This window comes from Camelus ferus, chromosome 12 (genome assembly GCF_009834535.1).
Source record: "Camelus ferus isolate YT-003-E chromosome 12, BCGSAC_Cfer_1.0, whole genome shotgun sequence".
Taxonomy (NCBI): Eukaryota; Metazoa; Chordata; class Mammalia; order Artiodactyla; family Camelidae; genus Camelus; species Camelus ferus.
In genome coordinates, this window is record NC_045707.1 from 5,945,990 (window position 1) to 5,961,790 (window position 15,801).

The 15,801-nt window shown below is 40.9% G+C and overlaps 1 protein-coding gene across 1 annotated transcript in view; it reads left to right on the plus strand.

The window, feature by feature from the left end:
* The first annotated feature begins 3,757 nt into the window (after positions 1 to 3,757).
* EP300 (E1A binding protein p300) overlaps positions 3,758 to 15,801 on the plus strand; it is a 66,931-nt gene continuing 54,887 nt past the window's right edge. Inside the window, exon 1 of the mRNA XM_006174708.3 lies at positions 3,758 to 5,109. Coding sequence (XP_006174770.2) covers positions 5,016 to 5,109 — 94 coding nt within the window. The 5' untranslated portion in view covers positions 3,758 to 5,015. The remainder of the gene's footprint in view (positions 5,110 to 15,801) is intronic.

Consider the following 15,801-nt stretch of genomic DNA (forward strand, 5'->3'; position numbering starts at 1 on the left):
TTTTAAGAACAGATTTTATTAACGTGGCTGAGTAACAATGGAATATTATTCAGCCATAAAAAGAATGAAATACTGCCATTTGCAGCAACATAGATGGACCTACAAATTATCATATTAAGTGAAGTAAGTCAGACAGAGAAAGACAAATATATGATATCACTTATATGCGGAATTTTTAAAAAATGATACAAATTCTATTTACAAACCAAAAACAGACTCACAGACATAGAAAACAAATTATGGTTACCAAAGAGGAAAGGTGGGGAGGGATAGATTAGGGGCTGGGGATTAACAGACACACGTTACTATATATAAAATAGACAGAAAACAAGGACCTACTGTATAGCACAAGGAACTATATTCAATATCTTATAATAACCTATAATGGAAAAGAATCTGAAAAAGTATATATATAGATATACATATATCTTATATATATATAGATAGATAGATATCTGAATCACTTTACTATACACCAGAAACTAACATGACATTGTAAATCAACTATACTTCATTTAAAAAAAGATATTTTTATATACAAAGTATATAATTTATATATAAAGTATATAGTCTTGTGCTTCACTAAAAATGTTCAGATTAATGTTTTGAAGTAGTTAGGAAAGAACAGATCTTATTAAATGTGTGATATAAAAGAAATCTGTTCTTGCAAACACAGTCAACATTTTACAAGAGCATATAAGTCAATAGTTCCTTGTGATGGACGTGCAGCCTCTTCCACAACCCCATTCACGTTCAGATTTGCAGGAGCAACCCAAGCTCGTGAACCATTTTTCCCTTGATGACAAGTGCTTTGGAAAACCTTTGTTGAGACTATAAAAGCCCTTTTTAGTTTAATTTTTGTGAATAGGTGATACTTGCACATTGTTCAACATTCTTGATTGGAAAATAATTAGGGAAGTAGGATCTGTGGGACTTGATGATTGGGTGTGAGGAAGAAGGAAGAGGGAGGACTCTGTGGATTCATGGATGGTGTCCAGATTTTCAGCTGGACAAATAGAGGGAGAGTGGAATTATTCCTAGGAATAGGGAATACACCAAAAAAGGTATAGATCCTGGGGAAAGGGGCCCAGTGCCTGTGGATCATATGGATTGCATCTTGACCAGGTACAACCGATGGATTCACCCTGGAGTAATACCTTTCTCTTCCTACTCTTGTGTCCACTATCTGGGGGTCTCCATTTGGCAATCAGGGCACCTGGGAAGCTGGATTAGTGATCAGAAGGTTTCAAGGTGAAGAGAGAATGTCTTAAAGGAGTTGGATGACCCTGTGGTAGCCCAGGAGCAATCACCAAGCTCTGAGAGCTGCCAAACACCTTACATGCAATGGTCTCATTTTTATTCTCCTAGCAACTCTTTGAGTTAGGTAAGATCTTTTCCCTTGTGGAAGGGATGACTGGGAACAGCTAGGTGTATTGAGTACTGATTGTATGCCAGGCACTATGACAAGACTACTCAATAAATTATAATGTTTAGTCTTCACAATAGTAAAGTAGGTATAATCAAGAAATCCATTTCACCAACGAGGAGCCTGCCCAAGTCATACAGCTGCTAAGTGACAGAGGCAGAATTTAAATCCAGTCCAGGCTGATGTCAGTACCCCTGTTCATACCTGCCTGTCTCATGCCCTCCTCCTCCCCACTCCCTGCTGCTGGCAGACAATTCCTTCTTCATGAAGTTACTCTTCACCTACACGGAGCACTCGACAATTGATTAAATTTTCATTTGATGAGGCTAGATCAAATCCAAGCTGAAGATTCAATTCTACATTTTTGAAAACATCCAAAATTTCACCTTGACCGCATTTTGTGTGATGCTTATTTCTCCAGCCACTTCCAACATGGCTGACCTGAGCATCAGACTCAGGGTCAAGACCCAGAGGAGCTAATCCCAGGAAGATGTGCCATGCATCTGATTCTCCATTCATAGCAGAGCCTTACCTTGTGGGTAGGTCCATGGCCCCTGACTACTCTTTTCAGAATTTTCTCATGAGATGTTCCTCAGATCTTTAGAGTCCCTGTCCCTGGTTCCACAGTAGTTTTGGTTAGGTGGGCCAGGTAGGTTTGAATGCTATTTAACCTCAAGCTACATCCTCTGCAAAAGTAGGCAAATCTTTTCCCAAAGGGTAGAAACTCTTCAAAAAATCAGATGAGCAAAACCTCCCACGAGGAAATTACAAGCCCAATTCCCAGGTGTTATCCACATGTCTTTTCTCTGTCCCTTTTACTGTGAATGTGGGTATAAACTATTCATGATGAGTAAATCACTCCTGAAGGCCAGTGTTGACCTTAGCCCTACATAGTGAATCCATCCTTTACCAGCTTGAAGACAGATAGGTACTGCCCTCAATTTGCCTGCTTTTCTACCACAGTTTGGGTGAATTAGGCTTGAACATCACACGACAGAATTCACCCTTGTTGGCAACCTGAGCTGCTTCATTAGGATCTTTCACTCCTGGGTTCTTATTTATTCTCCTGTTCATTCATTTGAAAGGCAATAAACAGCAACAAAAGACAAAGTAAACTCGACAGTAAGTAAGCATAAGTTGAGGAGCATGAGATTTGAAATACGTTTAAAAGCTTTTAACTATCTCCACAGATACTGGTTTGGGGGTTTCCTTAGGGGGACTTTGCCACCTCCTCAAGTACCAGTTTACCCAAGGGCAAACACAGAGGCATCCTGCGGTGTGTAGGGATGTGAAAAGATGTTGGCCAGGCCCTCTTCTGCAAAACTGTTGTCAAACACACCACATTTTATTTTCAAGCATTTTCCTCCATCGTTACGTTTTTACTTTAATCCATGTTGACATTACCTTCAGCACAGTACGTTTCTGCTCTTTCCCTCATCATTACAGTTTATCTTTAAGGCACTGCCTAAACGTGTTTTTTTTTAAGCTGGTCTGTTGAGAGTGGGTGAAAAGAAATACCCTAAACTGTCCTCAGGTCCGAGATGTGTTAGAAAAATAATTCAAGTCTCTGGTGAGAAGGCTACCTCGCAGGGGCATGTGGACACGTGGTGGGCAAGAAACGAATCTAGATCTGGTCCTAAAACATCTTCCCACTGCTGTGATTTTTGTTTTCTGATTATTAAACTAATACATGTTCTTTTTTTTTTTTTAAACTGTAAAATTAAGAGAAAAAGGAAACAATTCGTAATCGGTGTGATTTTTGCATGTGAGCCCGCCCCTCTGGGAAAGCGATGAAGAGAGGAACGCGCTGTCTCTGGCCCGAAACACCGGGCGGCTGGGTATCCCCTGCCTGGTAAATTCAACCAAGGTTCGGAAGACTGGCCGCCCAAGGGCCTGGGGCGCAGGGCCAGCCCCACGGCGCTCCTCTTTGGCTACCTGTGCGGTGACTTGGCGCCTTCCCGGAGTAGCTGCGGGGTTCCGTCACCCCCGGTTCCCACCGGTCTCCTACGCAGAGACCCAACCCAGGCACCTTCCCCCGTAAGTGTCCACCGACTGAAAATAGATCCCGAGTCCGCCCCTGACCCCCCTTCTTCAAATCCTCCCCTTTAAAGGGAGCCACCGGGTGACGCCAGGGGAGTTTGCGGAAGCTCCAACCGCGTTGGGGCCTTGGGCGGATCCCGTGATTGGAACCGGCCCCGCCCCCGGGTCCTCTTCCCCCATTGTGTGAGCAGCTCGAGCCCAGGCCCCGCCCCCTGCCACCTCCCTCCGGAGGCCCAACCCCTCCCCTTTTTTTCACCCCCCCCTTGGCTCATTTCCGGCCGCCGCTGCTACCGCTAGCCTGTAAGGAAGATTCGGCAGAGGGAAGAAACAACAGCCGCCATCTTGTTTGTGTGCTAGGCTGGGGGGGAGAGAGAGCGAGAGGGAGCGGGCGAGAGTGGGCAAGCGGGACGCCGGGCTGAGTGCGAACTGCGGGAGCGAGAGTGCGGAGGGGAAGCCGGGCCAGAGAGAAGCGACAGGGGCCGAGACAGTGGCAGGGGGCCCGGGGCGCACGGGCTGAGGCGACCCCCAGCCCTCTCCCGCCCGCACACACCCCCACAGCGGCCCGGGAGCCAGACCGGCGTCGACGCCTAGGGGGGACCATTACATAACCCCGCGCCCCGCGGCGCCTTCGCCCGCCGCCGAGGGCGGCCCCGAGCGGATCCCCGAGGGGCGGGCGCTCCCGGCACCTGGCCGCCGGGGGTGGGGGCCGTAGCGGCGGCCGTATTTATTTATTTTCCGCGGGAGGGGAGGGCGAAGGAGGAGAGCGCGGCGCGAGGGGAGGCCGCCTGCGCCGCCCGCCGGAGCGGGGCCTCCTCGGTGGGCTCGGCGTCGGCGCGGGCGGGCGGCGCTGCTCGGCCCGGCCCCCTTGGCCCTCTGGGCCGGCGAGCTCCGCTCCCGGCGTCCTCGCCGCGCCTCCGCTGCGAGATGTGAGGCGGCAGCGCCAGCCTGGATCTCGGCTCGGTCGAGCTCTCTGCGGCCATTAGGGGCCGGTGCGGCGGCGGCGCGGAGCGCGGCGGCAGGAGGAGGGTTCGGAGGGTGGGGGCTCAGGTCCGGGAGGGGACACCAGGAGGAGGTGAGTGTCTCTCGTCGCCTCCTCCTCTCCCCCCTTTTCGCCCCCGCCTCCTTGTGGCGATGAGAAGGAGGAGGACAGCGCCGAGGAGGAAGAGGCTGATGGCGGCGGCGGAGCTCCGAGAGACCTCGGCTGGGCAGGGGCCGGCCGTGGCGGGCCGGGGACTGCGCCTCTAGAGTCGCGAGTTCTCCGGAATTCGCCGCAGCGGACGCGCTCGGCGGATTTGTATTCTTGTGCCCTCCTCCGGGCCTGGGCTCGGGCCCGGCCCCTCGCACTTGCCCCTACCTTTTCTATCGAGTCCGCATCCCTCTTCAGCCACCGCGATTCGGCTAAGAGAAAAAGGAACTTCCCCCACCCCTCCTCGGGGGCCCGCGGAGCCCCCCAAGCCCACCCCAGGGATCCGGGCGGGGACCCCGGGCTGAAGAAGAGATTTCCCGAGAATTTTCGTTTTCCTCGCCTGTATCTCCGAAAGAATTAAAAATGGCCGAGAATGTCGTGGAACCGGGGCCGCCTTCAGCCAAGCGGCCTAAACTCTCATCTCCGGCCCTCTCGGCGTCCGCCAGCGATGGCACAGGTTAGTCTTGGGAGCCCCGGCCTTCCACCTCCTTCTTAATGTTTTCTCCTCGCTGCACCTTTATTCGTCCATATTTTCTTCCTTTCTCTCGCTTAGTTCTCTGCCTCTTGATTAATTTTAAAGGTGTTTGAATGAGCTGGTCAAAGACGTCCAGTAGCCCAACCATTTTCTTTGCTTCCTAATACATTCATTGCAACACTGTGTCATATCTATGTGTGTTCTGGAATTAGAGCTCTTGAGTGGTGCTGTAGAAATGGCCTTTATTGTTGCTCCCGTGAAGTTTAATTTTGGAAACGCCAGTGCATTTGTGTTTAAGGGCTTTTTATGCAATTTTACTTTTAATTTCTTTTATTGTTGGTAAATGAGGAATTGCGGATCCTTTTTGATCGTAGTTTACTCTGTTTCCTTTACTTTCTACTCTAAGAATTTGTTTTCACACAAGCTATTCTTTTGAGGATGAGGGTGTAAAAAAAATCTTGGGTATTTACTTGTGTGATCCAGGATTTCTGGGTTGACGTGAAGTTTAATGCCAACCCTGAATTTTGGTACGGATTATTTTGCCTACTGTTTCTAGCTTTTTTGCTTCCCCCCTCCCCTTATTTGTTTTAAGAATCAATATGGAGCGCAGTTCATTTTACATCTCTCATTTCTTTCGTGCGAGACCAAAATGTCTGAAACTCTGGGGTTTTAGGTTGTGGGAGAGCAGAGGCATTTTCTTTGCAGTTTGTAGTTACTTTCTCTTTGAGAAGGGTTCGGGGGAGGCGGTAAGAACCGATTTTATGGAGTTATGTACTTCGAAATTAAGATCAGAGTCGGAAGAGTCCCAGTGGTGAACAGCAAACATGAGCTGATGATACGAAAGTTTAAAATGTGCATTAGGTTTTATATTTGTGTGTTCTGTTTTTTTGCACTTTAAACATCTGGAGATCCAGATTTCAGTTTTAAAAAGCTCTACAGTTTTTTTTGTTTGTTTGTTTTACTCCGTTGTGGACTATCCCTTTTGTCAAGAGAAATTCAGGGAGACTTCCATCATCTCCTTGTTACAGTTAGTTTGGTACTGTCCTGATGGCCACCGACCTTCTCTTTTGCTGCCCTAGTTGTTTGAGGTGCCAGCATAATGAAGACGGAGAATGGCTGGCCATCTGACAGTCCACAAGATGTTCCCCCTTACTACAGAGCATCTCTTTAACTCTCTGAGAACAGGCTCAACGTCATCCCTCCATCTGCCAGTGAGAGTGCATAATGGAGTTAAATGTACCCTTTGAGTTTGTAGAGAACTTCTAAAGCATGGTTCTAAGTAGGCTTCATTTCAAAGGGTGAAAATGTAAGGATATGGCAAATGCTTTGGATTCTTTGCTTTTATAAGAAAGATGTATTATGAGTTTGAGATAACCTGCAAAGATTGAGGATTTTTGCAGAGTTCCTCTGCTTCAAGCTTGTAACGTTGGTGATGCATGAACTTTGAACTGTCCTCATTCCTTGAAGTTTCTGTAGTCTTCAGGGATTTTTTTTTAAACTGTCTTTTTTCCTCAGAATTCATACACATATTGAATATTCCTTTGTACTTACTGAAATGTTGCTTGGAAGGGTTTTTAGATCCCCTTTAGCCACATTTTCACCTGTAGATTGTTATGGTGTTTCTTTAGTTTTTGTATCCTATGGTAGTTTCTGCTCTTTAGTTTTTGTGTAATGTGGTAATGGATTTTACATTTGAGTTAGCCAGTGACTTGGGATAGTGTAGAGAAGACTTTTTACGTGCATTATTATGATTCCTGATTTGAGCAGCTTAGTCTTAGAGTAGTGGTAGGCCTGAAAGGGAGGCTGTGCTCTGTTCAGACACCTCTGTTCAGGTGCACTGCTGCATTCTCCATATTTGATCTGTGTACTTGGTAACTTTAGCTAACTTATTTTGATAGTGTCTTACCTGGGTAATACACAGAAACTGTTTTGCTACTTGAAATATCTTTAAATAGTTATGAGTCCTAAATGTATCAAATGGGTTTTTATAATAAGAAACCTTCAACATTGAGATTAACTCAATCTCACTACTAAGAGTTTGTTTTAGTGTTAGTTACTTTGTTCTAAATTTTGTAGTGAAGGTTGATTCCCCTCCTGTGCCTCCCCCCCCCCTTAAGATTCTACTCCAGGAATTCTTGGTGTCCAATTTTTAATCCTAACCTGTCTAGATTTTTTGATGGGAAGAGGGAATGGGTATTAAGCATATACCGTCCCCATGTGAACTTCAAGTTGGGCACCATTACATTTTGATTTTTTGTTTGTTTTTTGCATCCAGCACTGTGTACTCTAAGTTTACAGGCAACTTTTAATGGAGACACTTCACTTTTTAAAACTTTACATTTCAAACTTGTTAACTTCTACATTTTTACTTTTGATTTGCCACCTAGATATTTTATAAACGTGAGTGTAAATTGTTTCTTGGTACTTGATTATGAATTTTACCTAGAGCCGGTCAAAATCATCCCAAAATTCTAGACCGCAGAAACTTTTTTTTAAATGATGGAGGCTTGCAGTTTTAGTAGTGTGAATGTACCTGCCAAGAGTGTTTGCGTGTGCCAGTTTTATAGGAAAGAAAACTGGAATCCTTTTAGGTTGACATGCTAAAGCACTACAAATTAGTGTTTAAATCCCAAATTCTGAATTTCTGAGGTTATCCACTGATGCAGAATAAAAATGACTTACTTAATTCTCAAAGATTCTTCTAAAAAATTTCCAGATTGATTAACTTGAATTAAGTTCAAATTTTACATGTCAGAATGGGAAGAGAGTTAGAGGTTTTGCATTTTTATGTTCATGTTTCAATAATTGCACTTCATCCATTGAAAATTTTATTAACTGGTATGTTTAGGTCAAAACTGTTTGAAAAATCAGATGACTTTCTGTTCTACCCTCTCCACTGTGCCCCCTCCCCCCCAAAGAAGTCATAAAAGCCGCTTGTAGAAATGTTTTGGTAAAATTATTGACTAGAATAGTTAACAGGTAAGTCCTGGAAATGTTTCTTGAACCTATTTCTAGTAATAACCTGAGTGATGAGAATGATGAGGATGCTATGTTGCCTTATTTGCTCACTGAACATGTTCTATCACTGCTTTGTAAACACTTAATGCTGTATGTACGGAAAGAACAGACTCTGGAAAGATGGGTGACTGCACTGGGCTCTGGCAATATTAAGTAGGGGAGAAGATCCTTCTGGTGTTGATACAGTTTTGTGGCCCTACTGTGTACTCAGGTGTCAAAATTGGTTTGAATTTTTTGCCTGCCTTCATTTTGAAGACATGGGGCAAATGAAGCTGCATTTTGACCATTAGGTTAGTGTACACAATAGAGAAGTGGCAAGGATTTTTAAAAAGTCAGTTTTACTTTCTGAAAACACCATTGTGTATTAGTGGTTTATCATCTAACCAGAGTATTTTTGGTGGAGGCCATTCTTTTTCAGCTCTTGCACCTGTGAGATTATATTTTAATTTTATGTTTTAGGCATGAGTATTTACATGAGAGTTTTGCTTCTGTAGTTTTTGAGTTATGGCTCTTTAGTCCAGTGAGGTATTGCTGACCTCAGTGTTAAATTAAATTGCAAAACATCTTACTAAGTGCCTTGAACTTTGGAAGTTACATGTTCTCAAGGCTTTGTAAGTTCGTTTATAGGACTTCAAGAAAGCTATCTGTGGTTGATAGTGAGGTAGAGTGACTTTTGTTAAATTGTAAATCTTGTATGTGTTACAATGAGTGCCCTTTTCCAGCTAGAGTTCATATTCTGTTGCAGAGGTAAGAAATGTATTGGCATGTCCAGTGAATGGTTGATGGGGAGGGGGGAAAGAGTTTCTGCCTTGGTTGCCTTTTGGTGTTATTTTCTGTTTAGCTTTTCTGCTATCTCCTTAGTCTGTTCTATAAAAAGGCAGGGAATTGAAACAAGAAGTTGAAAATTAGTGCATAGTGGTGCTTGTAAGGGAATTAAGTAGTAAAAAGGAAAGGAAAAAAGGAGTAGGAAGAATGTTGCAGATACAAGTGGGAGTGTAAAATACTTCCTCCTGGTATATTTACAAAAACAATTCAGGAGTTATTCTGCCAATATATACACCCAACAATTAATGGGAAAATAAGACATACTTGTTTTGTGTGATTTTTTGAGATTTTAGGGTTTCCTCCTTTGAGAGTTTCTGAATTTGATTTTTTTTAAGTATGACAAGCATTAGAAAAATTAATGGGCAAGTTGAAACTTAAATTATGCCAAGTGTGAAATATTTAAAACATTGAATTTTGCAGATGATTTTCTTCATGAGACGGGTAGTGATTTTCTCCTGAAATTTTAATGGGAAAATTTTTGCTCAGTTCTCAAAAATTTAAGAGAATAAATATTGAGATTTTAAGCCTCTTCTGAACAATTTGAGTATCATTTGTCTTTAGATGTAGATTTTTTTTTTTTATAAATGCTCCAAAAGGCAGTTAGGAGTAATTTAGCTGAGAGAGAATGTAAAATTTAAACTACGGGAAAAAAATGAATGGTTGAGAGAATGAATTTTGGAGTCAGACTAGTGGAGTTCAGATTCCAGACCTGCTTTTTTTAACTGCAAACCTTGAGCCAATTGCTTAACCTCTCTATCTAAGCTTCCTCACCTCAGATATGTAAGGCATAATGAGAAATCAGAAAGCAGATTGTTCTCATTGGAAATACTCAAGATGAGAATTTGCTATAAAGAATCATGTGGTTGAACATTATTTTTTATTTGTTTATCTGGATCATAAAAGAAGACTTTCCTAATGGAGGAGGAAGTAAAGTAGAAGGGCAGTGTATCCCCTTTTCAAAATTTTTTTAAAAGTTTTTTTTTTATTTTGGGGGGTAATAAAGTTTACTTATTTATTTTTAGAGTAGATACCAGGACCTTATGTATGCTAAGCATGCAGTCTACAACTTGCGCTATACCCTCCCCCCTAAAATTTTTGACCGCACCTAAGTAAGAACTACATTGTACACGGAGAACCAGAGACCCTGTCTCAGCAAGTGAACAAACAGTACTTACCTTTATTACTTGTATTATCCTCTGATATTTTCTATTTTTTTTGCATTTCTTTAAGTTTTGATTGTGACCCACTATATTGATTTCGTGACCCACTATTGCTTATGACTCAGAATCTGAAAAATACAGGTTTAAAAGAGTTGACAAGCTGCCAGTTGGCCTGTATTAGACCCATATTTTTTGTATGTGAGGCTTTTACGCTCAAAGCAGAATACTCTGATAATCCAGACAGACATAGACCCTTCCTTCCTGGAGTTCATAGACGAGGGGAGGAGAATGACATTCAACTCTGACGTGACCAGTGTTGCATAGTGTACAATGGGAGAAACAGGGGCCCCTAACCTATATCTACTGTTAACTCTGGTGCTGTCTTTGAGGAATTGCTCTCTGATTTTGGGATTTGGAGGATAGATGAAGTGTTTTTAAGAGTTGGCGTAGGCTGAAAATAAGAGTGTGGTCCATCGGGGAACCTGTAAATTTCACCTGGCTTGGGGGAATAGCAAGAAATAGTACTGTAGAGCTGAGCAAGGGGCCAATCATGCAGGACTTAGAATGCGTATTGGAGTTTAGACTTTCATTTTAGCTCTTTTAAATGGATGGACAAAGTTGTACCTTAGATAACTGACTAAAATGAGGAATGGTTTGGAAAGAAACGGGAGAAATAGGCAGAAGGCCAGTGAGATGGCTGTTTCAGGATTCCAGCTGTGATGAGGGTGCCCTGGATTAGTAGATGGAAAGAACTGAAAAGATTTAACGAGAGCATGGGTGGCCCAAAGAACTTGCTGATTGATTAGATGTGAGGATGTTATGATACAAGAATCAAGATAGCTCCCAAGTTTCAAGTTCGGGCAACTGAATTGCTGAGGATGCCGTTTACTAAGATCACAAACATGGGAAGAGAAGTGTTTGTGTATGATAGGGATAGGAGGAGGGTTGTGATGAGTTACATTTTGGACATTTTCAGGTTGTGTGATTCTCCTGACTTGAGTAGTCACTGTTTTCATTTGGAGTGCCTTTCTTTTCAGCCAACAAATATTGACTACCCAGCAAGCTTTAGGTATTTGGAATGTAAAGATGAACCAAGGTGCAGTTTCTGCTCTCAAAGCCTTTAGGATCTGATGGAGTTGGTACACACATCAACAAAGTTTTCCTGTAAGTCTTTTAAAGGTACTAGATAAAGGCAGAGGATAGTGATTTTTCTGACAGGACGGGTTTGGAGTAGTTGGGGGGAACTTCATAGAGAAAATATATGTTTGACTGGGGATAGGAGAGTGAAAATAACGTACCTTTTCTTAGAAGTAGGGCAAGTTGGAAAGGTATCTCAGGTGGAACAAATACAAGTGGTTTTTATGTGACTGGAACACAGACAGATTGTGTGGTAGATTGTTTTCATGGGAGACAGATGGAAAAGGATGTTCGGATTCTATTATGAAAAGACGAATATGCTAAGGAATTGGGCATTTATCTCACCATCAGGGTAAAAATCTTACGAGAAGAGTGACATGGTCGAGGAAAGAGTAATTCTAGTGACACTGTATAGGATCAGTAGCAGGGAGGGAAACTAATGGCAGGAAGACCAAGGCTTTATCTCTTCAAATGCACTTATTGTTCGTTTTTCAAGTTTTTGGTAAATTTTAACTATCAAAGTGAATTGTTTATTTTTTTAAGATCCAAGTTTTGTTTACCAGTTGTCGTACATGTAGAAACCATAGCAGGTAACTCAAAAAGAAAACCCCAAAACCAGTCACACTCACCTTTGTCTTTACAGATATTCAATTTTTAGAAGGCTTTTTTTTCTTTTTAAATAGGTGGTATGATAGCTTTATCTAGGATCCCCTATAGGCATTTCCTTGGAGCAAACCCCAGTTAAGCAAACAAATCCACCCCTCACTGCAGAGCTTCTCACAAGACGTTACTACACTCACTCAAAGTTAAGAAATGATCAGTGATAGTTGTTAGTGGACAGTTCAGGTTTAATATAAACATGTCATTGAGTTGATTTGTAAAGTGGGTATTTATTAAAATATGAATAATAGTGTCCTCATCTTTTGGTTAATATCAAACCAAGAAGTATTACTATAATGATAAAGATAGGCAGGTAGTCAACGTTAAACTTCTAAAAGTGGGCCCCAAGTCACATTTTTGATGAGTTATATAGCACTCCATCTCTGTTTAAATTTTCAGTCCTAACTCAAATGGAGTTAAGAATAAAACTTCAAGTCATTCACTTCCAAAGTATAGGTATACCTTTTGATGTCATGATTGCAAGGCAGTTAAGAGTGCACATTTTGGAAATTAACTTGCACTTTTGCCCTTTTGACTATTGGATTTCAAAATTCAGCAGCTGCCAACATACATAGCTATATGATCCTATAAAACTTAATATTGATTATCATCTTCAGTCAAATTTGTATGTAACTGACAGGTTGTTACCAGTTGTTTTGGAAAGTATTAGAAGTCTTACCTGTCTTTCCAGCATGGATATCTCATTACATTTTCTTAGCATTCCTTCAGATTACGTACTATAGTTTTAAGTGTTCATGCATCTTTCTTTCCTTGATAGGTGGTTGTTTATGATTAGGTTAATTCTGCTTCATCTACAGAATATTAAAATACTATTTTTTAAATGAACTATTGGATGAAGGCTGGGATTGTTATTTTAACCTGGTTAAATTCATGAAGTTTGTAAAAAATCACCTCTTTTTAAAGGCCATGGTGTTTTAAAATGTCTTGCTTTTTAAGCACCCCAAACAGCCAAGTTAATTTAAGAGTAGTAGTGCCCCAAACCAACAAGGAGAAGAGATCTTTGTGAGATTGCTAGTCTCATGTCTAGCCAAACTGTTACCAGAATTATTATTAAAAGTTTTATAGATTTGACTTTCACTTCTAATCCTTACTTTTTTAAATCCCCGTTCTTTGCCCACCTCATCCTGCACCTGGCTCCCCCTACTTTGAATTCCTTGAGTTGCTGTGGCTCAGCTTTAGTTGTTCACATCCTATTCTTTTCTTCACTCTAAAATTGTCCAGCTCCTGCCCATCCTCTGGTCTTACCATGGGATTAGATGAAAGAAAGGTTTTGAGATCTGGAATGTTCTTTTTTTCTTTTTTCTTTTTTCTTTTTCTTTTTTTTTTTTTTTTAAGTATAGTCAGTTTACAATGTTGTGTCAATTTCTGGTGTACGGCACAGTGCTTTGGTCATACATGAGTATACATATATTTGTTTCCACATTCTTTGTCCACCATAAGTTACCACAAGATACTGAATATAGTTCCCTGTGCTATACAGTATGAACTTTTTTTTTATTAATAGCAACATTATTTATGATTGCCAAGATATGGAAGCAACTCAAGGGCTGCAAATGGCACAATATCCTTCTGTTCTGTGTTGTGGGTTGTGTTCCATTGCGTGTATATGCTGTGTCTTCTTTATCCATTCATCTATTGATGTGTACTTGGAATGTCCATTTTTTAAAAAGCATTTTAATGCTGCAGAGAAAACTAACTGAAAGGAGGAGAATTGATGGATAGATTCTGTCTTCTAAGTGGATACTTAAGAATTACTAATTTTAGAATAATTAATATGGGTATTTTGCTTAAAATACACAGTTTAAGAGCAGAACTGAGTTTTTATTTGACTTCAGTTTACTTGAAGTACAAAAGTAAGCCTATATATTCAACAAAAAATGTTTGAACCTGCTAAGTGGGAAAAAAACTGGAAGAGGTACTGTTATGCAGTAGAATTAGATTTTGAGCCAAAATTATTTCAGTTTTGCATTCTAGTTTATAACTAAATTTTATTTATACTTACAGTGTTTGGGATTGTATTGTTAGTAATCCTAATTTTGAAGGTTATACTTCATTTATATCATAGTGGGGAATATTTGTCTAATTTTTCATGTGTCATGAAATTGTCTTGATCTTTTGATTTTTGGAAAGGCTAATTGAGCTGAGTATTTTACAAGAGATTTTATGGCTAAATCTGCTGTGAGGACCATAGCAATACAGAAGACACCAAGGGTGACCTACAGAATCAGTATGTAATAATGAAAGGATGTTTTGACTCAACACTAGTTTCCCACATGTTCAGTCCAAATTCATTTTCGTTTAAATTGACACATTTCTAATACATGGTACATTGTATAAACTTAATGTATTATGCTCAATTTCAAATCATATTTAAATCTGTCCTGCTAGTCACATTTTGTGTCACTGTGTTTGGACTGAATGTACACTCAGATGAAGAAACATTTTACTCAAAGTCATTTTGTATTTGAGCACCATTAACTGTATATGGGAACTTGTCAATAAACTGGCAGAAGTAGCCTGCTGATGATGTTGATTGGTTGGTATTTTAGAGAGTAAGCAGGAAATGCCTTACTGGAGATAAGTGTGAGTTCATTCATTTCATGTTGTTTATACTACTGTTCTGTAATATTTGCCATAGGATAGCTTAAAAGTAATGGAATAAATTTCAGATTTGTAAATTTCCAATCAAAGGAGGTGTCAGCAAATTAAATATGTAAGAGCTGGCTGTAATATCTAGAAAAACTACTTGCTGTCATTTGCTTTTTTGCCTCCTACTTCTCAGTCCACTGCAGTCTGGCTCTTTACAACCCCACTGCTCTAAATTACTAAATATCTCCTATTATCTATATTGAGTGAATTCTCTCTGGCGCATGGAACACCACCAACATTTCCTTCTTGGAACCTGGTTTCCAAGACACTATTCCTGGTGGATGGGCCGGGGGAATGTTGGGTTTTAGCTAGCATGTTTTCCTGGTTAAGATTACTGGCATTTCCAGTGGTTCCCTTAATGGCTGATGGTTACTTAAGCTCCACATTTCTCTCTCACATTGCCATGAATTCCTCTGGTTGCCCTTCTGGATAATTGTACTGTTAGGTTATCCAGGCCAGAAACTTAGGAGTTATTCTCCTCTTTTTCTCTCCTTAACCTCCTACTTATAGTCAGAGAGTTCTTTTGATTGGCCTCTTTGATGCCACTGCCCCTTTAGCAGCAGCGTCCTAACCAGTCTCCCTGACTCTAGACTTCTCTGTCCAATTTATTCTTCATATTGTTTGCCTGTGTAGGCTCTAATAAATGCAATTTTGTGTTTTTCATATTTCTGCTTGAAATTCTTCAGTAAATTAGTTTTCTCTCTACAGTAAAAATCCCAAGCTATTATGTTACAGGACCCTCTAAGTTGCTTCTTACTATATTTGTTGAACATGTAAATTTTATTCAGCTAATCTGAACTAATCCCTGTGAAGGGCAAATTGAGATGAGGGCCTGAGATGGTGATTTTTTTTTTTTCTCCTGAGATAGTGATTTATTTGAACTTTTATTTTTTCCCATTTTTTGAAGGAAAAGGAAGAACCTGAGGATCTTAGTAAGAGGCATGAATTGAGGCTAGTCAATAATAAAATCCACTGTTACATAGGATTTGTTTAAATTACGGCATTTAAATTTTAATTTATTTTTCCATTGCACCTTCATACATATTGCTTTTAGTTTGGGACTTGTTTTTCTACTAGTTTTAGACCACTGGGTTTTATTTGCTATTTATGACAAACTGGCCAAAGATGTAGTCTCTTATTTTTAGTGGCCTTTTTATAGTATGTTGCTTATGAGCTTGCTGCCAGTTTGGGGTTTTTTTGTTTG